This window comes from Lepisma saccharinum, chromosome 13 (genome assembly GCF_977018435.1).
Source record: "Lepisma saccharinum chromosome 13, izLepSacc3.1, whole genome shotgun sequence".
Lineage (NCBI taxonomy): Eukaryota > Metazoa > Arthropoda > Insecta > Zygentoma > Lepismatidae > Lepisma > Lepisma saccharinum.
Genome location: NC_139241.1, coordinates 54,552,078 through 54,578,062, shown reverse-complemented (window position 1 = coordinate 54,578,062; position 25,985 = coordinate 54,552,078). Strand labels below are relative to the sequence as shown.

Genomic DNA, 25,985 nt, shown 5'->3' with positions numbered 1-25,985 from the left:
AATATAAGTTTGTGATTTTGCACAATTGAATATTTCATATGTTTTGCATACAGCATCAAATTAATGTTTACTGGTTCAATGTGAGTCATAGAAAACACCACCAAACCCTTTAACATTACTAGAACTTCTATACTTTTCACTTTAGCCATTCTATGCCATCCAGTTTTAGGGTTGCTTTTCTGGAGCATTTATCACATCTGAATGTTCGACAATAAAAAGAAAAGGCTTCATAGCTACATGTAACAACTTTAATGTCAAAGATATTGTACTGTTAGGTATACAAGTGTGCCTGAAAAAAAAAAATAGGTAGGAATGTGATATGGAAATGATAAAATGAGTTGTTATAGACTCGAAAGACTGACCGTCTATTTGTGCCTTTGTATACTTAAGATTTTTGATACACCCAACAGCTCTGACAGTACAATATTGTCACCTAAGGATCTGGCAATAGTGATTAGGATTAAAGTGACAAGATTTTTAGGTGTGAAGGGAAGGGAACTTTTTCTGCTGTTCAAGGAAGATTTCACACCAAAGCAACATTTCACACTGTAGCAGCAAGTCGCACAAGTCTGCATTCGATTGGTGAAATTGTCAATTGACGTGCGCTACATGTTGCTTTGGTGTGAAATCTCCCTAAGACTCAAGGTGAAGGATGATGAGATGACACTGACTAGAGACAAACACACAGGAATACCCAGGACGAAACTTAAAAAGAAACTTCAGATATAAGATTTTGCATCAAATACTGACAGTGATTTATGCTTAGTCTGCAATCACACTTCCATTGTTAAAGTACTAATAGATGTCACTGTGACCTGCAATAACTGATTATCTCATTTACATATGAAAGATGAATACATATTTATTTTGTGAATTTACTAAAGAAACAAACAAAAAAAAAATATATCATCTATTTCTATTAAACTTGAAGTCAGATCCCAGGTGACTGTACCTAACCGTGCCAGTACGATACAATACGTTACAGTGATTGTACAACACACAAATATCATTTCACACAATTATCTGACGCACTGCTAAAAGTAGTAGGAAAATCAATATTGCACAATGAATTTAGATAAACTTCCATATCAAAAAATAACCTTTCTTTCTGTCCAACCTGTACAAACATGAGCAATCATTTGCCACACTGGCTTGCAAGAGATACGTGTAAAAAATGCAGGCACCATGTTTTTTTAGATTAAAACTATTTTTTTCATTCTTTTAAATACACTAACACATAACAATAAAATGGTTCACATATACACTATTATTTACACAGGAAATTTACTATTCTTATGAGGCAACTATTAATGGGAAGGTAATCTATTGAAATAAAGATTATTACACTTTAGAATTGCTACACCAAACCACCCTTTCGATGCATTAACACAATTTTTAAAGAATGGGCAAGGTCATTGTACCCATTCTTTGTTGAAGTTAACTGTATGAAGGAAAAATTACTTTGTTGCATATAGTATTTTTTAACCTAATAAGTTTTTATACCTAACTATGAAATTTGTAGTTATCAAAAAATCTGGAGAAATATAACTGATCACAATACAAGACCTGATGTACTACTGAAGGAACATGTTTTTTGCTATTGTTCATATATTTAACTATATTTCCTAGGTCATACCTGATTTATAAACATTAATTTACCATATCCTGAGTGAAAACAATTATACACAATTCATAAATATTTTGTTTTGGCTGTTACACATAATTTTCTATTAGTTACGTTACTGTATTTACATCTACTATAATCTACCTGATTCTACCTTAAAAACATGCATATCATTTACATTAATATGTATTCAAAAAAGAAAAAAAACTTCAATATGAATGCAAATTAACCATAGACATTCATTTTTTTAAAAAAAATGCTTCTCTTATGAGCATAGCATAAATTTAAAGCAATGCGTACTTTAAGACATTTTAAGCAACATTAATTAAAAATTATAAGTATACTCATACAAAATTGACTCAAAAACCTGACTCATCATATTTTCATAGCTACATGAAATCTGGTAGAAAAAAATAGGAATTGATTCTGCCATTGTTTGTAACTTGTTTTGTTTCAAATCACAAGACAGAATAACACACACATACACACACAAACACACACATATAAACTGAAAACGTAAGAAGCAATACACCAGTCATTTGAGTTGAACATTTACGTAGAGCTAATCTAAAGATGGATGACAAAAACAGACATTACATGACAGCGAAGAAAGTTGTAAATTGTAATTTTTCTTTTATGAGATTTGGTCCCTTACATTCAAATAGAAACAAAAATTCACTGATAAAAAATGACTTACTTACAGAAATAATAGTAGCTAACAGAATTTGGTTACATATAATGCGGTTATCTAATATTACTTTCTCTTTAGATTAATTGTGATGATGTGGGTGAATGATGCTTAGATGAATCTTATGAAGGGTGAAACATAAAGGATGTAGACTGCAGTCAAGATTAAGAAACAAAACAGATAAAACTAGCTGATAACGAACTTCAGGATTTCAATATGGTGTACATGAAAGAGATTTACCTATAGATCAAGCTTTATAAATCAAATCATAGACTTTTGTATTTGGAGAATGCATATAGTGACATGTTACAGTTCTTATACATTGCAACTCGAGCTAGCGAATATTCTTATCACTAGAAATACAAAAAGAGTTTATCGTACTAACAATAACACAGGGAAACAATTTCAAAATTTTGGAAATTTTCACAAAATGTAATTTAGACACAGGTGCAGTAAACAAGCTGAATGAGGGGGGATGCAATAACTTCGGATTCAAAAGAAGGAATGACATTTAAAACCATCTAAGTTTAAATTATATTGATTAAAAACAAGTTGCTGAAAGTGTATACATTTAACTATGACCACAGAGAATTAAGTACTACAAAAACACTTTCTTTGGCAACGAAAGATTATGGAATAAAAATTAAGTGGGTGCTGTGGATCTTTGCATGGTTTGGAAAATGGGGCTGTGGTGCAAATGGGGCTCTGAAGTATGTTACAGAAACAAAATCATGGACTAAAAACCTCTGTCCAAAAGAACATTGTAAATCACATTATTTCCATTCCCCTTAATGCTATATTATTGCTTTCAACACTCACAGATCATCAAATACATAAAATTAAGAACATTACATGATAATATTCAAGAAGGGTGGGCAAGAGAGGCACAACAAAGAACTTCATAAACAAAACTGTGTTCATATGGCATAAATGTCTTTTTTTAGTCTCCTAAACTAACTAACCAAAGAAAAATGTGATCACAGTGCACTAATGCAGAATACAGGTAAGTAATTTAGTTATGCATACACCTCGCTATCATTCCTAAACATGTAAAATGCAATTACTTTGTATGCATGTCTAGTTTTTTGGTTCTATTAATTTCTTGGAATTAATAGGAATGTTGATAGTTCTGACAAGGATACTGAATTTGATAGAATCAAAAACCAACACAGAAATGTTTAATGCCACTTACAGCATCAAAATATGAATGGTTTTTGTATGACGTGGCAAAGAATTGAAATAGTCTTTATAAACATGAAACTGGGTAACTAAGCCCCGCGACAAGTTAAGTTGGCAGCAACTTTTCGCCCATGTAGACCCAAACGTGCACGCAGAATATAGTTCCGCTGCAATACTGCCGATTTCCTCAATGTCTGTGATATGAACGGCTCGGCGGTTGAGGCAAGACTCGCACGGGAGATGCTGAGCGCCGTTCTTGCGCAGTTTAATACATAAAACCTTCTGCAAACTTAACCTGTCGCGGGGTATAAGGCCTCAATTCCACAGCACTATGAAGCATGGATGTGCAATTTCTTCCTACTTTCTTTTACAGATGTCACTTAACATATAGTGTTCACATATATGCCACTAGGCATACAACAGAGGTACCAATATTATGATTTCTAAAATCGATAGCAATAATGGATGGATATAATCTTAACACTAGTAATAATGATGATAAAATTTACATTACAAGTAAAGAGTGTATACAATGTATGGGGTATATTGCTTCTTTCACACGAAGCCACTGATTGCAATGATCAGTTGTCGATGCTTTTATCAGAACATAGTTTTCAAAGCAAACATCACCAGAAATGAGCTGTAATATAGTGTCAACTTTTTTGAAGCAACCTTTTAGCAGAAGTTTGTTACTTTATCAAAACTTTGGGGTGTGTTTTAGAAAGTATATTATGAGACATAGGCAACAATAGGAGAAGTTTCAGTGTTCAAGAAAGTTTGCTCAAATAACAAAATACTCGCTAACATGTAAGTAAACAATTTTTACATGTTTTTTTTAAAATAATTTTTAAGGAATTTTTTTCGAAAGCATTATTCAAATTATTATTATTAACTAAATATACATTAATTCAATTATCAATGACAATATTTACTTTATGTAGAAGTTTAAGTGAAAATGCATGTTCAACCAGAGTCAAATTACAAGGTTATATTCTTTTTACTTCAAAATTTATGTCAAGAATCAGATTTTTTTAAATGGTTCAAACTATATATAAAACTATATTTCAATTGCCAATACACTTGTTTTGAATATTATGTACATTAATTATTACTGATGTTTGGTTCATTGTTTACATCTTCCATAAAGATTTGCTGTGAATAACAGGTATTTAAAAGGAAATAAAGGCTATGGCAAACACTAACGAAAAGTTGAAACAATGTAATTTAAAAAAATAATGAAATTTAATAATAAAAAATGTGTTCCATAGCAAAGGTAGAATTTTCGACACATTATTGTACCATTACATATGGCCATGATGTGAATGGTACTTTGACTGGCATTGGCAACCAATCATTGTTATCAGTCACCTATGAAAGAGTCTGCAGATAATACACTTCTCTACATGGTATTCAAAAAGTCCTGCATCATAGGCTCAGGTGAGACTGCACCAGGGTTTTATGAGACTGGCTGGATACCATGTTTCCAGAAACACTAAGGACTATGCTTGCCAGATTTCAAACCGTTGGCCTATGGATTCTGGGGGTATCTGAAATCCCACATATAGAACATGCCACATGATATATTCCCCATATGCTCAACAACCGATGGCTGTGCATACAGACCTGTGTGGAACTTGATAGAAGGCATACTGAACCAATGCTATGATTTAGGCTATAGCGAAGGACATTTTAGACACCCTGTATTAAATAATAAACATATTTTGTACGTGGAAAAACATTAGAATCAAATTTATAAAATAAAGATACAAAAACACAATAGCATCATCAGCTGGTGTGAGTATTCGCAACAGCTAAAACAAATACATTCATAATGTACGACTTATCACATCAAATCTTCCACAGCTCTTGTACAGACTAAATCCCATGGTGCAAGAGCCATTTGAAAGTCAAGTTCTTGAAAGACCTTGGATATCACATTGTCATCAAATCAGTACACATCACCACTGTATGTATGGTAGTACTTCCTTCAACTAACTAGCAGTGTGGACAGAACCAAGAACAGTTTTCACAAAACCAGGACTTGTCATCAGTAAAATTACACTTTTCTAAAAAAAATATTTCCATTGTAGTAAATAAGGAAGAAAAATCATGTGTTCAAATGTTCTACAGACACTGGTTTAATACAGATGGAAACTAAGAAATGCCAACCAGTGATGCACCCAAGGGAGAGGGTGGGGGTCATAACCCCCCCCCTTTTGGCTCAGTATTTCTAAAAAAAAGTATACGTAACCCCCACCCCCATTTTTGAAAATCCTGGCCATGTCACTGGTGCCAACTAAAGATGTTTTATCAAAAATCTGCCTTTCCTCTGAAAATTTGAACTCTGATATTCTCTTAATGAGAATGTTAAGTACAAGATTGAATGTGGAAGATCTGACATTACTACTGCTAAAAATCACAAAGTGCCGTCACAGTTGTGATTGTTCACTCACATTTCAACAAGCATGGATCAAAATTTGCTATAACTTTACAGAATACACATATTAAAAAAAACATATTTCTAAAAAGAAAAGAAAAAACAATTTTTCTAGGATATAAAGTGCCTACAAAAAAAAATATGCAGCAATTACAGAAAGTTTTCTGAAGCTTACTCCAATCACAAATACACATTTACTCACACAGATTAAAGACACAGAGAGTATCAAGCAATTAAAGATTATTATTAAACTCTTAATCTAATATCACTTTTCTGAAGGAGACGAGAAACTACAAAAATAAAGACCAAAAACTACTAGTCATATGTCGAAAGTAACTATTTTATGTACATCCACAAATACAAAATGTAAGCAAAAACCTTCATGCGGTTTACTCTTCTAATTCTCATAAGAATCATTCTAAATTCTGTCATCAGCTCAAATGGCCCTTGCAGAAAGGTTTACTATACAGGGTGTACCACTGAAAATGACCCATTTTAATTTGTTATTGCTGGAAAACTCCCGTGTCTGAAGTTCAAAAAATGAATTAGTACACAAGCAGGCCATTACACACATGGAAAAAGTACAATGTCAAGTCCAATAGTAATTCTTAAGTTAGATGCTCTGGAACATGTTTGGGGGTAATGGAAATATGGTAGTTTGTTTGTGCTACCAAAGAAACACATGTCCAAGAGCATTTCCTTCTCTTCCTTGCAAATTCAATTTTTAAACTTCAGATGCAATCTGTTTTTCTAAAGTGGGACACCCTGTACATCAATGTGTTAACTTAATTAGAACTCAAACGAGTATATTTCCTCTTCTTTAAATATGTGTTTCAATATGTAAACATTATGCAAGATTATGCTTTCCTAAGTGTTTTAATTGAAAAGCAAATAAAAAATCTGATTTTACTAGAATTTGAACCTAAATGATCTAACCAGCTCTTAAACTGAGAACAAGTGACAGTCATATGTCTTTTTATACTTGGGATGGAAGAGCCTAACCTACTGGTGGAGACTTTCGGTAGCATATTTGTAAACTGACAATTTGATATTTCTACAAATAACCTGTTATGTATGTTATGTATATAATTTCTTATTACCCCGATTGATGTAAAAAGTAAAAATTCATATACATTTCTTGTTAAAAATATTTTTCTTTCTGAAGTAAATTTCTGCCATCAGATCTATAAATTTTATATATAGGCCTATGTCCCTGTATATCATATTTAATCCTAGGCCTTTACTTTCTGAGAGCTGGCATACTTCTGAGAGCTTGCAACAGTATGCCAATTTGAAGTCGAGAATAAAAACTAATCAATTGTGTTAATAAAAGGAATATAGATAAATATGAATAAATGTGCAAACATGTATTAATACACCACAGTATATTATTTTTGGAGGTTTGTATGATTGACTTTCCATGATTGTCATTTGTGTCACCATAGTAACCTGACTTATCAAGAGAAGTTGAACCTTGAATACCAAGGCCGCGAAAAAAATGCTCATTTAGTAAAAGCCTTGGTCCGGAATACTGAAGTTTCATTCAAAGATTCTGAGAAGTTAAAAATAAAGCTTTCAAGAACTGCCACTCTCATCTTCAAGGTCTTGAAAGGAGAAATCTTCTTTAAATTCGTCTGGTTCTTAATTGAAAACATCCATCACCCAGAAATCTTTGATTTTCTACTTGCTTTGTAGCCAACTTCTTCACTTACTTCGTGGCAAATGTTAATGACTGATCTTTCTGTAAGAACTTATTAAAAGAATGATATAAAATAGATTAATTTCCCCAGTATCCTTATTAGAAAAATTTTGATTTACTTAAATTTTCTTATTCCTATTATTGTCTCAATATCGAAAGCTAAGAAAAAAATGTATGTATTACTTTACATTAGTGAACTTCGCAGTAATAACAAACAAAACATGTTTTATAAAACATTTCAGCTCACTCTATTTGTTATTTCAACTTGTAATAATGATTCAATGTTTGCAGTCCTAATTAAGTTAAACAAAAGAACAAATACATTGTTATTTCATGCCATTTACACTATTTCTGAATCTGTTGGATGTAAGATATGTATAAAGGCTGATGAGAATAATTCAGTAGCTTTGATTAGTGTTCATTTTGAGCTATTGCAATGAAATACTTAAAACATGAAGAAGGCATTATTCATGCAACTATCTAAAGGACAGCCCTATCATCAAAGTAGTTTTAAAAAATAGTTTAATCTGGTCAAAAGTTACTAACTAGGATAGTTCACATGTTATATACATTCACACATATATGTATATGTTAGGTATGTTTCATGCACTTTCTTTCTTATGCCAGTATATGCATGCACTGTATGTAAACATACAGAAAAATTTAATTTGAGTACAAATATGAATCCCTAGCTTCATGCATAGTAATAATTTTTGATGATGAAAAATGCTTGACAATGGAGTGAAGCAGCACAGTAAAAGTTCTGATAATCATCATTCATTAAGATATATCTCTGATTGGTAGATATTACATACATGCATCTATATGTATTTCTTTCTCCTTTTACATGAAAAATTCATAAACAGCTAGTAACGAGAAATTATAATTCCTTTTCTGTTTCAAAAGTGCTGAAATCAAAACAGCAAACTTGATTACAAGTATCATAGTTTTCAGAGATCATTCATGATTCTCCAGCTGAATGTATATTAACAATTTTTCATTCCGGTTTTGTCATATAAAAAGACATTTGAGGTAAGATATTAGCAATGTCCTTTTCTTAATTGTATTAGTATGTCTGATTGTATTTAACTGATACATGAAAGACTGTTCTATATTGCCATACTCATGCAGGCAAACTGTACAAGCATGTTGTTGTACCATATATTTTTTTTCTTATTTTTTCCTTCCAGAAGTAAATAAAACTCCCTTTCTCCCACTATTAAAACACTCGATGTTCCGATCTTTATAGATCTGCTTTTGGATGCGATATGACTATTACAGCAGTGGATGTAGTGTGTTTTTCCAACAAAGAATACCATACTATTTCCTTTGTACTAGGATGATATGTGCGGAAACATTACATGTAAGTATACTTCTGTAGCAGATCTTTTACAATTATTTGGATTAAATATTATTAACATTTGCTCTTTCTCTAAAGCATTAACAATGCTTGTGCAAGCATTGCTCACATGATATAATTATTTAACCTTGTACATGCACACGATAAAGGCTAACATGAGCTGGATAATCTTTTCATGCCTTTTACGTTTTGTGTGATTACAATACGGTAAAATTAAGACATAGTTGCCTCGCGCCGCAGGCGTTCACCTTAAAATCTACAGTGTCTCCCGTGATGTCACACCGAGCCACTGGAATCACTAGGAAAGACAAGAATGTTCTCGGCCGTGTATGACGGGGAGCAGCAAGCGTCAAACGAAGCTCGACTGGCTGAGCTAAAGCTGCTTGAGCTCAAATCTTCGTAGCTCGCAAGGCTTTGGCTCCCACCTGTAAAGAAAGATACGGAGAAAAGGAAATTGTTACAGGATAATATATAGAGATGGAAATGCATGCTGGAATATTAAATTTGTTAAATTCAATGGAATTTTCAGACTGAAGCAACAAGGCAACGAGCGACATGGGGTGCCCAAGGGCTCCATCAGTCTAAAGCAAAACATTCACTGCTTATGTGCAATCAACAGACGTCCAGCTTGTTGTGTTGATTCGCTTTGAAAGGTTGCATTGATTACTGATGGTTCACTTCCAAACACCACGTGTCGCTTGCCACCTCTTGTATTCTACATCTTACTTCAGTCTGAAAGATCCGTAAGGGTATTAAGGTACATTTTTGTAAAAGTTGAACATTTATTCAAATTCGATCAAAATACACATGAGACAATAGAGGACAGTGAGTTTTTAACTTACAATCCGGCACACACAGGGGATATACTATGCAGAAATTTCTCTGAAAAATGCAGGCCGACCAGGACTTGAACCTGCATCTCTGGCCTACCATGCCATTGCACTACCAACTGAAAAACTAAATATGCTGACCAAGGCAGTAATTTATTTTATTAAAAACCTAAACTAAATGTGTAACGTAAGAAGAATGCAAACAAGAAAAAGGAAAACAGAGAAGAGAAAGAGGAAGGGATTATCTACAAAGTGAAATGTAAAGAATGTCAGTGTGCGTACATAGGAGAAACGAAAAAGAGGCTGAAAGACAGGTTGAAACAACATAGGGATGATGTACGACTTAAGAGAGAGAGAAATGCGATATTTAAACACACGAGAGAAACAGGACATGACATAGAGTGGGATGAGGCTAAACAGATAGGAAGGGAGAAGAGAGTACTAGTGAGAAAATGGAAGGAGGCCAAGGAAATAGAGAAGAAAGGAAAGAAGACACAATGAACTGGAATGGGGGACTGATGATAAACAAAGAATGGAAGAAGGTGTTAGAAAGAGTGGAAAGGACAAGAGAGAAAGAGGAGAGGAGAAGGAAGAAGGAAGAAAAATGAAGGAAAAAGAGCGTGAGATAAAAAGTCCAACCACATTCTATATGGAAGTAAATATGTTTAGCATTTTAGGTGAAAGTACAGTTGACAAGGGAAAGCCATCTGCTAAAAGTTCCAGAACAACTTTCTATTAGTCTGGAGGGAGTAATGTTTGTGTATATATAATGCCCTGTTTTTGTATCTTGTTACATTTGTACTTGATACAGAGTCTGAAGAAGACCTTGCTAGAAGGTTGAAATGTTACGTTCAGTTTATGTTTTTTATAAAATAAATTACTGCCTTGGTCAGCATATTGAGTTTTTCATAATCATGGAAACAAGGCTTAATGGTGTTATACCAACTGAACTATTTATTTATTTATTTATTTTTTGAGAAAATTTCAGATACAGCACAGGTGGCCACTTTACACTGAAATTGTCAACAATGAGAAAGCAATAATTATAATAAGCATAAAAATAAAATAAAAATTAAAAAATAATAATTAAGAGTAACAAAACAACATAAAAATTGAATAGCAAATGAACAAAAAAATAAGTAAAAGATGGCACTATGTGATATTAATTACAGGCATTTCTTCTGATGGAAGACCGAAAGGCAAACTCGGAGGAAAATATATCAATATTTGAGGGGAGATCATTATATTGTGCTGCAAGTCTATAAAAGAGAGATCTTTTTTGAATTTCTAGTCTAGGTTTTTTTGTATAAAATAATCTTGTGTTGCATGTTGTGCGCATAGGTACTCGAAAGTGGAATTCCTCAAGAAGTGTGTTGCAGTGGATTTTGCCATTCACAATTTTGTATAAATAACTGAAATCATTCTGCAAACGTCGCTGATAAGCAGTTTGTAAGTTTAGAAAAGACAGGAGATGCAGAGATGAAAAATTGCGTACTGAGGGAACCCTGTGATGGACTATAGCTAGGAAGAAGTGAAAGACTGAATTGATTCTGGAGAGGTGAGTGGGACATGCCATGGACCAGACGGGATAGCAGTATTCTATTATTGGGGAGATGAATGATTTGAAGTACAAGGTGAGGGCTGAGATGTCACTAATTTCAGTGAAACAGTAGAGTAAACCTAAAAGACGCATGGCCTTTTTTGTGGTGAATAAAATATGTTCCTCAAATGTGAGCTTTTGGTCGAAAAGAACGCCTAGGTCTTTGTGAGAGGATACTGCTTTGATGTTATTGCCAGAGATGGAGTAAGATGGCTTTAACAGATTCTTCTTGAGAGAGATAGTAAGAGCCCTTGTTTCACCTTATTTTTAGCTGTTGCTGTTTTTCCAGTATGGAATTGTCTCTGTCAGTGCTACCACAATGGAAGCTGTTGCCTATGAAACACTGTTAACTAGGAATGGCCAAGTCTGGATAAACTTTCATCCGGATATTGGATAATTTCTAACCAGATACCAGATACTCTATCCAAATTGTCCAAATTATCCATACATCTGAATTATCCAGGTATAATATATCTGGATATTTAAATTATCTAGCTATCTGGAAATTCAGATTATCCAAAATTTCCATATATCTAATTGTGTGCATTATACGGACAATTTTATTGTTTATGATTTTAAGGCCTATCCACATATTCTATTATTTGTAATGTTCGTATTTCACTGTATATATTTTCTACTTATCCTTCATCAAAGCTGTACTATCCAGAAATCCGAATTATCCAGGTATTCGAATAATCTGGATATCCATTCTATCCAGATTTTTGTACTAACCAGATATCCAAATTATCCAGATTTTATGGCCATCCCCACTGTTAACATACAGTGTGTCTAGTTTCTGGCATATCGTTCCATTGCTCTACCACCTGAGCTACTGAGCCAGTCCTTGTCATTATTTTACTTGCGTGGAACTGTCTCTGTCAGTTGCTGCAACAGGATCTGTTGACTTTTGCTATATCTTGTGTGTGTAACAAACCATAAGGTAATTTACAACTCTAAGCTGGAAGAAACTAAGCACTGTTGACATCAGCAATGTTTTAAAAGGCAACAGACCCTGTTGCAGTAACCCTGACAGACAGTTCCACGCAAGTAAAATAGTAACAAGGAACACTCAGGTCAAACCAGGGCAGGCTCAGTAGTTCAGCAATGGAACGATATGCTAGAGACCCAGGTTAGAGTCTTGCTCGAGCCTGCATGTCTTGCTAAAATTTCTAGTGAGTTTTTTAAGTCAGAGATTTACTTTGCAGTTGTAAGAGCCCTTGTTACACCAGTTATAGCTCATTAAAAATATCATTAATAAATATATTTCGATATCCTGATTATTTCTTATGGAAAATGAAAATGCTCGCTCTTCAACTTTAATGTTTCCCTAATCACAGCAATGGCTTGACATTTATCATAAAGGCAATTTCTTCCATGTTTCTTTTTCTATTCATAAGTTTTGTGCAGTTACAGTAAGTAACATGTTCCTAAAGTAATTAAAAAAAGTAAAACTTTCTTAAGCTCTCGTGTAAAAATCCATCTGACACCAGGACGTATTTTTTCACCCTCTTGTTATTTAGCATTGCTTTTCTGCCACCTTTGGCTAATCGAAAAGATGAAGATGAAATGGATGAAAAGACAATGTATTACGTGGATGGCTACTAAGACTCCTGGCATCACAGGACATTGTGAATACCACTCTGCTATTTTTTCTCATCTCCAGATGAACCTTTTTCCTCTTGCATTTTATCATGATGGGGATTCAATCTTAGGTATCTTCCCTTACTGATCTTATGAAATATCCACTATTTTGCTCCCAACCTAACCTACTTGATCAATAATGCAAAGCAATGCGCAAATAAGACTACAGTGCCAAGTGGATTCTTTTTCCTCAAGCTTTGAAACTGTTCTGGGTTGTCCATGCAACATGTGTCAACAAAGTTCATTGGCAACTCTTAATAGCTCTTTAAGTGGCTTCTTACAGAACAGCTAATTGTCCCATTTATTTTTTTTCGACATATTTTTATTCATAATGCATATGACTGAGATACATACACACATGGTTTGTAGCAATAATGCCAATAATACTATATTCATTAACATTTCTAATGAAATACCTATCATTAGGCAATGCTTTTCGGACAAATTTAAACATGTACATTATCCTTATTCCTTTAAGTGTGAAATGAAATGCATTTTACAATAGCTAATAGTCCCCCAGAATTTCTGAAAATTGCAGGTGACCACAAGGAAAAAATATGATTTCTTATTTCAGAAATTATTGTTGTTTACCAGCTTTGTCACAGAGATGTTCTTTTTAAAGCTGCTTACTTAGGGAAATATACAATGTCAGAGAAGTACATGTATCCCCATTTGCATGTAACCTGCTGAGGTAGTGTTGGAAATTGGCTGGTATTCGGTTTCTTAGGAATGATTTTGTTTTCATGGTTGGCTTTTAAGCTTTTAAGGTCGAATGGAACGGTCACTTGAATTTGCACCATGGCTGATGTGAGCAACGACTAGTGACATGTGTGTGGGTGCATGAACAACGCCAATAGCAAACAACGTAATGTAAAGTTTGCAAATGTGTTATTCCGTCTGTAATTTTTTGGTGATAACCACAAATTGTCTTGAAGTTTCATGGAGTACGAAAGTTCTGGAAAGTTTTCCGAGATCTTAAAACCTTTGAAATCTGTTCCAATTTTACTTAGACAATATTTCCTACTGAAATAGTTTCAACAGCCACAATGCCTTCGAGAACAAGAAGTTGGCCCTCTGAGCCAGCAACAATCCCAGAATCCCAGTAACGGGACCTTAGAGAGAGGCAGGAAGGGGAGGATACCTTTTACATAACAAAAATTGTTGCTGAGTAGTCAAAATTTTAACATAAATTAAAACAGTTTCAAAATTTGTTCTCAAAATATTACACATTAATGGAAATATATTGTGGATAAAAATTACAATATTCTGATAGCTTACGCCTTTCTTCTCCTGCAATCATCAAATTAATAATAAATAGGTAACTACAATCTAATAAGGGCAAAAAATAAAACCCAACCATCGTTATTTATAAAAATAAATTTATTTAACCTGAAGCACTATAACTAAAAATTAATTATGACAATAATTTAGAATAGCTTGCATTTGCCTTTAGTATATTTATCATATGATTGCAAAATTAATTACCAGTAATACAATTTGATTTTTCAGACATCACAAATATTTCAAACAATTCCACATCAATAATTTTCCACGTACCACTAGTAATATGGAAAAGTACATAGTAAAATACTGAGACCGTATCAATATAATATTATTACCTTAATTTATAATTACAATTGTAAAACCAAATTTCACTGACTATTCTAAAAATTTACATTTCACAAATCTAAATATTATAATTTTATTACTAATAAATAACTAAAATTACATAGCTTTAAAGCAATTTTAAACACAATAATATATACATATCAAGTTAAAAAATATCACTTCTGGCTGTAATTTTACATAATTAAGAAACCAACATGTATGGTTTAACTTCAAAATCAAACTATAGTATTCAATTTCATGCTCTGAAAAAATAATCATTAAAATCATGAAGATTAATTACTTATTGAATTCACTGATATAATTCAACAATAGTTAATGAATTTTTACAATTAGAACCTGCAATTAAATTTACAGATTGAGTGTTTAACAAGCAAGAACACCATATTTTACACAAATTATATTTCTTGATAACTAATTTATGACAAGAAGTTAACTTTGTACTCTTAAAGCTTTCAGGTTACATATTTTTTTCCTTGGCTGGTAAAATAGTTTTTGTTCTTAAGGATGGTGAAACATTATGTACTGCAAGATGCTCAATGAAGATGTGTGCCTGTGATTGTTTATACATGTGTGTGTGTATTATGAACGTTTGTATAACCTCATAAATTTTTGCAGCAATGATAATCAAGATTGTAATATCCCAGAGAGCTCCAACAGAAATCTCAACAAAGAGATTAAACACTTTATTTTCCCTAGTGAGTGTTGTTCATATCCTTCCTTATATCGTGCCGAGAGATCGGGAGAAGCGTGGCGGGCGGCGCTGACGGAGATGCCGACATTTGCGGCCTGTAATGCCCGCTTATTTTTATGGACATATACAGACATTTATATAAATATTGCAAAACGAGCACTAATCTGTGTTATAAGAGTACTGTTTTAATTTTAGTAGCTTAGTGGCTGTATGTGCCGATGATTTTGACACGCCCACCTCTTGTGAAACACGGCGTAGAGGTTTGTTTGGAGAACGTTCTAACGCTGCACCAATTTCATCGACTTTTGCTTCGGTTAGAATCCGTCATTTTTGCTTAGATGTTTTAAAATTTAACGATCCAGTTTCTCGTAATTTAAGGACAAGATGTCTAACCGTATCTCTGTGTGGAGTTGAAACGCCTGGGAATTTCAGTACAAATTGCCTACACACGTCTCGACACGAGTCTGTTTTCACATACGTGTCATACATAAAAAATCTTTGTTCTAACGTGAACCTTGCTGCTGGCATTCCAATCATCTCACTGACACAACACACATACACACTGCAATAACACAAACAAGTAACTGCAAGTAACCAAGAATAACACTCTTGCGCACAGTACGAAATTAACACGCACTTGGTTTACATTTTTCGCCACTATATTCACAACTCTGTCTTCATCTAGTCGCGAAGGAACAAAAAAACTCGAGCTCGGATATTTCGGATTGCAAGGAAGCTCATGAAAACCATTCACTTTTAACGGTTTCGTCTGCAGCGTAATCTTGATACAGTGTTGCACATTCGAAACCTCCAAACGATTCCCATGGCCACAAAACTCTTTCAAGGATATAAACTTAAGCAGGACGTTACTGGTCAAAACTATGATTAAAATGCTTTATTATCTGTGGCTCTTAACATCGTTTCTAAAGCATATTTATTTGTGTGATGAATTACAGAAGAACTTTTGCGTGTTATAACACAGGTTAGTGCTCGTTTTGCAATATTTATGTAAATGTCTGCATATGTCTATAAAAATAAGCGGGCATTACAGGCCGCAAATGTCGGCATCTCCGTCAGCGCCGCCCGCCACGCTTCCCCCGATCTCTCGGCTGAAGATCGAAATGGACGCACGGTATATATACATACAAGAGCTGGGGCATAACTCATGGCAACTACATTTTTTCTCAAAGTTGAACAGTGGTACCACAATATGATTGTATGCACCGAAGAACATGACACTTGTAGTATGTGGACATGTCACTAGATGGCAGTGTGATGAATGGTTATTGTACAAATGGCAGTGGTAATTCATTGTTGAGTCAACCAGCATGCCACGTTGTGAACAGCATTCACGTATCAAAATGACTGTTTTTCGGGGAGAAGTGCCAGAGAATGCCACAGGAATCTGGTGGAAACTGTAGGCAATAGTGACCAATCACAGTATGTCTCTCTTTTGTTCCTGTAATATTCCTATGCTTTCAGACTTTTAAACACATGTGGCACAATGCTATCTTTAAGGATCCCTTGCTCTCTTCTCTACCCCATACCTGGTACACATGATCCACCTTGTTCAGACTTTCAACAATACACTGCCCCCTTCCATTTTTACATTTCGCATTTTCATGCTGGCCCTTCATCCTCACGAAAAAAAGAAAATGGTTGCCATGACGTATGCCAACCCTCATATATAAAAACTCTGGTTTTGTAGATTAACCGGTACTTTAGTATTATACAGATTACCTAATTTGTCTATGTTAAATTATATTGCCCTCTCAAACATGAGTTGTTGACCCTACCATGCAAACCCCCCGCTTTTGCTCAAGGTCAGGCATTCAACTAACCTAACCAGGTTAGGTTAGGATCAACGAGCTTCTTGGTGGTATAGCTGACTTTTGGGAATCACAATTAACAAAAGGCTAATTGTATGAATAATATCTTGTCAACTTTCAAATACAGTGTTCCTATTATGTCCATAAGTGTTCCCTTTCCCAGAAAACAGACAGTCTGAAATGAAGTAGTCTGTATAATACTAAAGTACCAATTAAACCTTAGGAGATGGAGCCTTGTGCTCCGGACGGGACTTTTCAAGCACATGCTTTTCAAACTTGCAGCAATGTACAAAAAAGCATGGCTCGAGAACTAATTGTTGTAGATATGAAATCGGATTTTTTTCCCCAGGAATGAAAGGGCATTCAGAAGTAAAATTTAGACATTGTATCCAACAATAATGAAAATTAAAGGAAGAAAAAGAAATTCAAAATTTAACAAAGTAATTGGTATATGGCACACCCCTGTGGCCACCACAATAGACCAAAGTGAATGAAAAAATGCAGTATGTAGCTGTGGTACATTTCTATAACCATGCAAAGTTGCGTTGTAAATAGACTAATACATCTTGGGGAAAAAATAATAACAATTTATACAAACAGTGTTACCAATTTATGGGGAAAAAAATCCAGAACTTTGCTTCTTGCATCATCCCTATGGACACTGGATGTCCCAAATTTTCAGGGAACCACAAGAAAAGACCACTCTTTGAGGATATGTAATGGTCATCTCCCAATTTTGAGAAAAAATATAAAATTATGTAACATTTTCGAAAGGCGTAATTTTTGGGAAATTAGTAAAATTGGGCATTTCCTGCTCAATCCTTAACTGTTGCATGTTGTGAATATGTTCTTGTGTTTTCATTAATACATGTAAAATAAAACTTATCTGCAAAAAGCGGTAGTTGAAGAGTAAATAGCCCATTTATAAAATCTATCCCATCTCATAATATGTATACAAATGAACAAAAAAGACAGAACTGAATTAACAAGCGCAGTTTTGAAGAAATAGTACATTAATTGCTGCCAGATGGTGCTGGCAACACTGTCTTACCAGCCATCCATTTAAGGTTAAATGCCTACTGCAGCATTGTTTTCTAAGCCACAATTCATTATAATAACCTGGTTACCTACATTAAGAAAATAAATGAGCTAGTCGGGGTTGCCACGGGACATTCACAATTTTATACTGGAACAGTAGAATATTGGTTAGCAGTAAATCTTGTATCTTTATAACTAATGGCATTCCTAGAATGTCAATGTTTGAAATGAATATTTAACACATTTAATCCATGGGTAATAACTAATAATAAGTAAATTCGAGATGTCTAAATGCACATCACTTCGACAATTAGATTTTCATTTATAATGACACAAAGAGCACTATGTGTGTCAAGTGGTTGGTTCTGTAACATCTTATGCATGTAAAAACTTATGTACTTGTATGTTGCATTTATCCTTACATACTGCCAGCTGTAGTGAAGAATGTGGAAAAGAAAAAACATGTGACAATACGTTTTACACACACTAAACATGTGTGTTCTGAAAAGCGGACCAGTTTTGGTAACTTGTTCTTAATGTGCTCAACTGTATATCTGATATTTTTCTTTTGGTTATGTATTTACAGATATATGTACATTTGCAGCCTGTTTGGATAATTTTAAAGACTTTCTTTATTATAAAAATGGACGTCGTTTTTTTTAATGCAAAGAGCTTACAGTTATATGACATATACAATAAGTCAGTGAGGAACAATAATGAAATAAAATATATTTGTTTATATAAATAAAGTTCTTTGCACAATTTTAATAATGCCATCATATATGTTAAAGTTATTTCTAAGCCTAATTTGCAGAGAAACTATTCTCATTAGAACATTCACATTTATGAGACCTCTAACCCATAACTGGTGTGCTACGGGTCAAAATGCTTGCGAGCGTGAATTTCCATTTCTATAGTTTATGAGTTTCCCAGTATAGGGCTCTGGTTCTCAGTAGCTGTTTATTATTGCAGTGTCCATTGACAGCAGTACCGCCTGACACGTGCAGTTGATTGTTTTTGTATAGTAGCGAGTTCGGGTCAATCTGACCCACACAACATCGTTTACGTTAGCATATTGTGTGGCGTTTGTTGTTATGGCGCAAAACATGAACAAAAATTTGGCCAACGATTGTGACACTATATGTCATTTGATTGAGAATGAAGAGTCAGATGATAATGTGGAAATTCAAAGTGATGTTTCTGAGCTTGTAAGAAGTGCAAATGACATGTGTGTGGCATATGTACTGTGAGATTTTTCATATATTGTGACCGAAGTTAAGTGATGCAGAAAACTTTTCAATTCATAAACAATTTACGAATGTCGGTGTTTTTATTCATGTTTGTTTTCTTAATTCCATATACTGAACGATTATCTTGAACATTAGTGAGTTCAGAATTTTGAACAAAATTATCAGTCTCTATAAACAAGAAAAAAATGGTAAATAATAGTTGATAATTTTTTTTTAACATTTTAGTGTGAAGAATTTTAAGCATAAATATGTTTTGTATACTTACTTAACATTAATGCAATCAATAAAAATTTTTTGATCATATACTTTCAAAATAAAGAAAAAAACCCTGGGTTAGGCTTATCATACATCCGGGATTAGCCTGGACAGTCCTGTTTTTTTAGTGCTGTCCGGGATTGCAAAATGTCCAGGGTTTTGATAATCTGAACATGAAAATAGCTACCGGTATTGAATATTCACGACCAGAATGTACATTCTTGAACGAGGTTATTCAAAACCAAAAGGTAGGTTGTGGTTCAAGTTCTGTAAAAGTACCAGATACTATTGAAGAGAAGTGGCAAGCAATTTTTAAGATGTTTCAAAAGACTGATATTTCATGTACCAACATTTCTAAAATGTTTGAGTTTGCTATGTCTTTGTTTGGAACATCTGCTCCAGTTGAGAGAGTATTTTCAATTATGGGGAATATTTGGTCTGCAGAAAGACCTAAACTTCTAGTATCCACTGTTAAACATCTGCTGAATGTTAAAATTAATTCATACCTTTCATGTTGTGAATTTTATGATGTTATTAAAACAAACAAGCCATTTCTGAAAAAAGTCATGTCTAGTGAAATGTGCAACTGAGTCAACTAACAGAAAATGCTACCTAGAACAGAAAGGTTTCCTAAACATCAGAAAATGTATTATTCAATTAAACATTTGAAAATTAATTGATTGATTTTAGAAAATAATGGTAATATTTTTTCTTGTACAATTTATAGTTTAATGTTCCAATAAAAGGTTAAGGCTTTTAAGTAATTAAATTTTTTTTTGTAAAAAAAAACTGAAATTCAGCAGTAAAGAGTTGATCGTGAATATGTCCTGGGTTGGACCCAAAAAAAATATGGTAAGCCTACCCTGGGTCCTTTTGATTTGTTTGATTGATTTGTTGTATTTTAAGTCCACTTTATGCACAGAAAGGCTAATCGGGACTAGACCTACAGTTTAAAGTGGGATCTGAACCACTATGTGCCTCCACCAGGTATCGAACCCGGGACCCCTTGATTACAATGTGATGACGCTACCACTGCACCATCGGGGAGGCCTTTGGGTCATTTTGACACTCACCACACCAGTCAAGGGTTAAAGATAATATTTCCCATGGAACGGAATCTAATAAAAGACATTATTGCTAGAAAAAACTATTATGTACATCATTATTCTTCAAGACATGAAAATTAAACAATAATGTCAACATACATGTAAACACTGTCCCTATATACACACACACAGAAATTCTATTTGTAATACTTGAGTATCTGATCTTGTACATGAATTTGATTTTTCTGATTACAATCAATCCTACATTATAGCACAGATTCAAGGGTGGTATAATATCTATCTAAATAGTATTGATATTTCAGGAGTGATTTTCATAACAAAAGAAACCTGAAAGGCAAAATAGGCAATTGTGTTACACACAGTATCAATGAGGTTCTGTTTTATCATGTATGCTCGTGATTCATTATGAGATCCATGGACATTTAACATCAGTATGTCCTAAATAGTTCACATTTTCAAAAAGTTAATACGTTCTTGCGACTTAGTCAACCACAGATATGAACGTTTGTAAAAGCAGGTATGTTTCACAATTATATAATTAAAAGCTGTGCATATTTGATTAAAAATTCTGTTGGGTACACCTGTCATGTAAAAGATCAATGATCGCATTTGAAAGCCCAATATAATAACTTTCTCATAACACACACAATATCTCGCACCACATGCTGCAACAAAAAATTAACAAATCCACAATATGCAAACAACATACATGTGAATTTGCATATTTTCTTGTGAATTGAATTTGCTGATATTAGGAGAATTGCTCTACAACACATGAAATTGTGCACTTATGAAGGTTTTTATTTTATATACATTTTTTTGTTTTAGTCTACTTTATTCACAGGAAGGGTAATCTGGAATGGACCTACAGTTTAAAGTGGGATCCAAACCACAATGTGCATCCAATCAGGTACTGAACCCGGAACCCCTTGATTACAAGGCGATGACTTTACCGCATACTTATGAAAAACTGTGAGTGATACTGACACCAATTACGATTTGAAATTATCAATTTTAATTAAATGATATATAACAGCAGATGCAATTAAGGAAGATGGGTGGGTATGTTATGAAGTGTTGAAAGTGTAATTTGATTAATTATTTTAATTGCATAGGTGAATTTCTGTGTTTACTATGGTAATGAATAATTATTTTACTTATATAAAGGGATAAATGGTTAGAACTCTTGCATTTGCTGCTTGATCCCAGGATCTATACCTCATGGGAGATAACAGCAGCAATGGTTTAGTTTAGTTTAGTTTTACATTCACATTCACTTTACTGTGTCAAAGCACGATATTTACTGTTTCTGATGCTCTTTCCGATAATTTATTGAACTGATTGCAATGCCAATATTCAAACAATTCTGTTGTACATGATTATTTTTAAACTAATGTGTGGCGTATCAGCCCTGTAAGGGGCAGGGCCTGCCTACCTACCAACCAGTTAGGGGAGTGACATGTGGTCAGCACGATGAACCACCAGTCATTGTGTAGGCTTTATATGACCAGGTTACGCTGTTCATTCATAGCTTCTAATTTCCTCACAATAGTAGGTGCGCCACCGGTCCCATACACAGGCCAAAATCTTAGGAAGGAGACTCGAACGTGTGTGTGTCCTGTAGCAGTAGCCCAAAGCTTGCTTACACCTTATACCACAAGGTCATGGTGCACAACATTGTAAATGATTACTTAACCAAAATAAAATGCAATTTTCAGCATGAAAAAAGTAAATACTGTACAAAATTCTAAAATATCATGCATTGGTGCAGAAACAATTTTCACGGAGTGATATGAAAATCATCACAAGAAAACAGATTTTTTTAAAAATGTTTTTCTTACAGCATAATTCTACATGAAACTTGCCAAAATAATATCATTATGTCCTCTGTGATGAATATTTTGGAAGTAAGAAATATATTATCAGAATAGATTTAAAAATTGGAATTTTTCAGATTTTAATACTGGTTCCAAAGTCAATATTCTTACATAGAAAATATGCTCCATTACATCCCCATATAAGAAGAAAATAAGAAATGCTCATTGCATGCAGGAAAATTTCAAAATTTTCACGGGAGCAGGCCACATCTTTAGCTGTAGAGGAAATTAAGTGTATGCAAAAGTAAGCATTGAACCTGCAAGATTAGCAAGTCAGGAAAGAAGATAACTGAAGCATGGCATGGTTTTCTGCCAAATTACACCTTCATCCACAACACATCCAATGACCTGGCAACTCTGAAGGTCCAGTTCTTACTTCCGCATACAATTTCTTTCTTCTACGACTTATGATGCAGCTTGCATCGATGGAAATTATGGAAAATGCATAATATTCACTATTTCTACAAAAAACATTGTGGGAAAATGGATTTTATGAGTAAATGGTTATCTCGTGAAGTTATGAATATTGTAAGGGAAAACTCTGGTACATCTATACAGTACAATTCCAACGAAAAATATATAACTATATTTATAAATATATATATACTAAAGTGGCCACGGTGGCTCAGTCAGTCACGCATCTGACTACCATGCTCAAGGTCCCGGGTTTGATTCCCGGCTGGTTCAAATCCGGGAACTTTTCTAACATTGGAAGCAGCCCCGGCACCCACCCAGCATCGAATAACATGGGTAACTGGGGGAAACCCTGGGGGTAAAGGTGGTCAGGGGTGTGATGCTGATCACATCACCCCCACTCATGACCGGATCAAGAAAGTGTGGGGTGTTACCCCCACACCCCCTATATGCCTTCACGGCATGTAGCTATGCACAGGGGAGCACTTTACCTTTATATTTATAAATATGTTGAACTACTATGAATTGTTACAACAAAATCGACATTGGTGGAAATTGGTGACAGAATCAACATTGGTGGAAATTGGTAAGAGTATTGGCATTGATATCAGTCCAAAGTATATTTCAGTCTTCACTACAAATGCTATGATGTACAATTCATGAGTTTATATGAAAATACAGTAATCCCTCAGTAATCTGGCAGATATCAGACCAGAGGACTGCCGGATTAACGAAAACGCCGGATTAGTTGAGGTTCATTTTAAAAAATACATTTTAATAGCAAAACCTATGTTTATTGCACAAAATATGTATGTATGTTCATATATTAAAATGGAAATTAGTGTTGTAAACAAAAATTGTGTGTGCAACAATGACGCGTACAGATCGCTATACTGAGCCTAGTGTTTACCTCGTGCCAAGGTCTCTGACACCGAGTTAGTAACTTGTTTTCCCTTTCATGCTCCCCCCTCGGTCAATGCCAGATTGGCGAAGTGCCGGATTATAGAGGGACCACTGTATTTGTTTTGAATACAGAAGTATAGTTGGGTGATAAGCAAAAATTGCTTGTAGACTTAAAAACAATTAAGAAGTTTGTATTAGAGCAATGCGATGGAGTGCAAAAAGAGGAAAAAGCAAGTCAATGGGAACATATTAGTTCTCTCTACTCACAGATGGAATTATGAATTAGATATATATTGTTAATAGCACAAGAAAGAGAATTTTATTTTTCAATTTCAGTTTTGAAAAAGGAATTATTTTACTTTTTTTTTTTTTTTAGAAAAAGAAACACTAAACTTGCCAAGATGCTCTCCATCACTCAGCTTGTCACCTTTTCTTCTTACGATTCTTCTTGCCCTTCTTCCCGATAACCGTGACCTGGCTTTCTGTATAGTTGTTCCCCTCAGGAATGGAGTCCACGCAGCTATTGTAAATCGCGTCGTCATCAGGTAGCGAATTTTGATTTTCCACATGGTTCGGTTTCCTGGTGTAATTCGAGTTGCATTCAATGTACGCCAACGAGGGGCTACCGTTTAATCGTTCCTCCACGTCACACGAACCTTCAGAATCCTTATTTGTCTCCCCTAAAGAGCACACCTCGTGGTCCGTATCCTTTTCGCTTCCACTTTCGACTGTCACCATCGTCATCGTGGAAGAGATATACTCAGAGGAGAATGGGATTTCTTCGTCTGTACTCTCTGAATAAACAGGTATTGTTATTCCGGTTCCCAAGGAATCAGTATCGTCCGATCCTGCTCGATCAGTTTCCAAAATTGGCACGTTTCTTCTACCTTCAACAAGAAAATGATTTTTTCTTTTTTTTTTCTTTCCGTGTGTTTACTAACGTAGAAAATTATATTTTGTTAAAACTAACCGTAACACTACAGTTTTGTTTACAACATATGTGCAATTATACATCTACAAGTGTTACGTAAAAACAGTACAAAAATGTTCAACGGTATACTTTAAAAATTACTCATGTGAATACAAGCAAACATACCACTCCTCTCAGAAGATTTTTTTAAAAACTATTTTCAATTGGTGAAGACACTGCACAATAACTATATTTCAGACCATTCAAGACACAAAAGAAATGGATATAATACACTGAAATTTGATGAGTCTCCCAATGTATCAACCATTATGTTAATATTTACAGGTAACAACAATGGAATGTAATAGATTTCACAGACTGGATGCATATATAAAGAAATATTTCTTGCATTTGGCATATTTTGCTTGTATTCTTTGATGCATCCATAATTCCCTGTTTCAATGATTTTTGGTTGAAAATTCAGGTTATTTGTGAAATGGGATGAAATTAAGCTATGTATATATACAATAATGAAAATAATTAACTACTAAAGGATATGTGAATGGCAATGCCATCTACACCAGGTTACACAAATGTGAATACTGCAGTTACAAGCAACAAGATAAAATGCAGCAACTTTGATGCCAGCAGCAGTTGAATAACGTTGCGAAAAGCATGACATTCCATTTTGTACCCTGTACCTTTCATCTCATTACAAGAAAGAAATTAACTTAAATTTTATAGCACTACAAATCCCTGCAAACTTACAATGAAAAACCAAAAACTTCTGGAATAATGTGAAGTATATAAAAAAATATTTAATAACTATGTACTGGTCAGCAAATATAAGGAAAACTATGAAACTTGCAAACTAAAATGGGAGTTTATTTCATAAATGCAGTTTAGGCCAAAAAACATTGTATATTGATAATTTTGAAATAGAATGGCATTGATATTACTTAAACTTACGCACAGAGCAGTTTTCCCATATTGGTTGAGCAGTATGACAGTATTAAGTCTGTTGTTTATTAGTAAGCAAAATCACTCAAGGTGATGGTTGCATT

The 25,985-nt window shown here is 34.1% G+C and overlaps 1 protein-coding gene across 4 annotated transcripts in view; it reads right to left on the bottom strand.

Annotated features, from left to right (window-relative positions):
• Window positions 1–234: 234 nt before the first annotated feature.
• Window positions 235–25,985, bottom strand: part of LOC145997294 (breast carcinoma-amplified sequence 3 homolog) — a 67,776-nt gene continuing 42,025 nt past the window's right edge. For 2 of the 4 annotated variants that reach the window (XM_083134189.1, XM_083134190.1), the window contains exon 9: window positions 16,507–24,898. In XM_083134189.1, coding sequence (XP_082990315.1) covers window positions 24,435–24,898 — 464 coding nt within the window. In that variant the 3' untranslated portion in view covers window positions 16,507–24,434. Of the gene's footprint in view, window positions 9,413–16,506; window positions 24,899–25,985 lie in introns of those variants that run through there. The other 2 variants (XM_083134191.1, XM_083134192.1) reach the window with 2 other exon arrangements.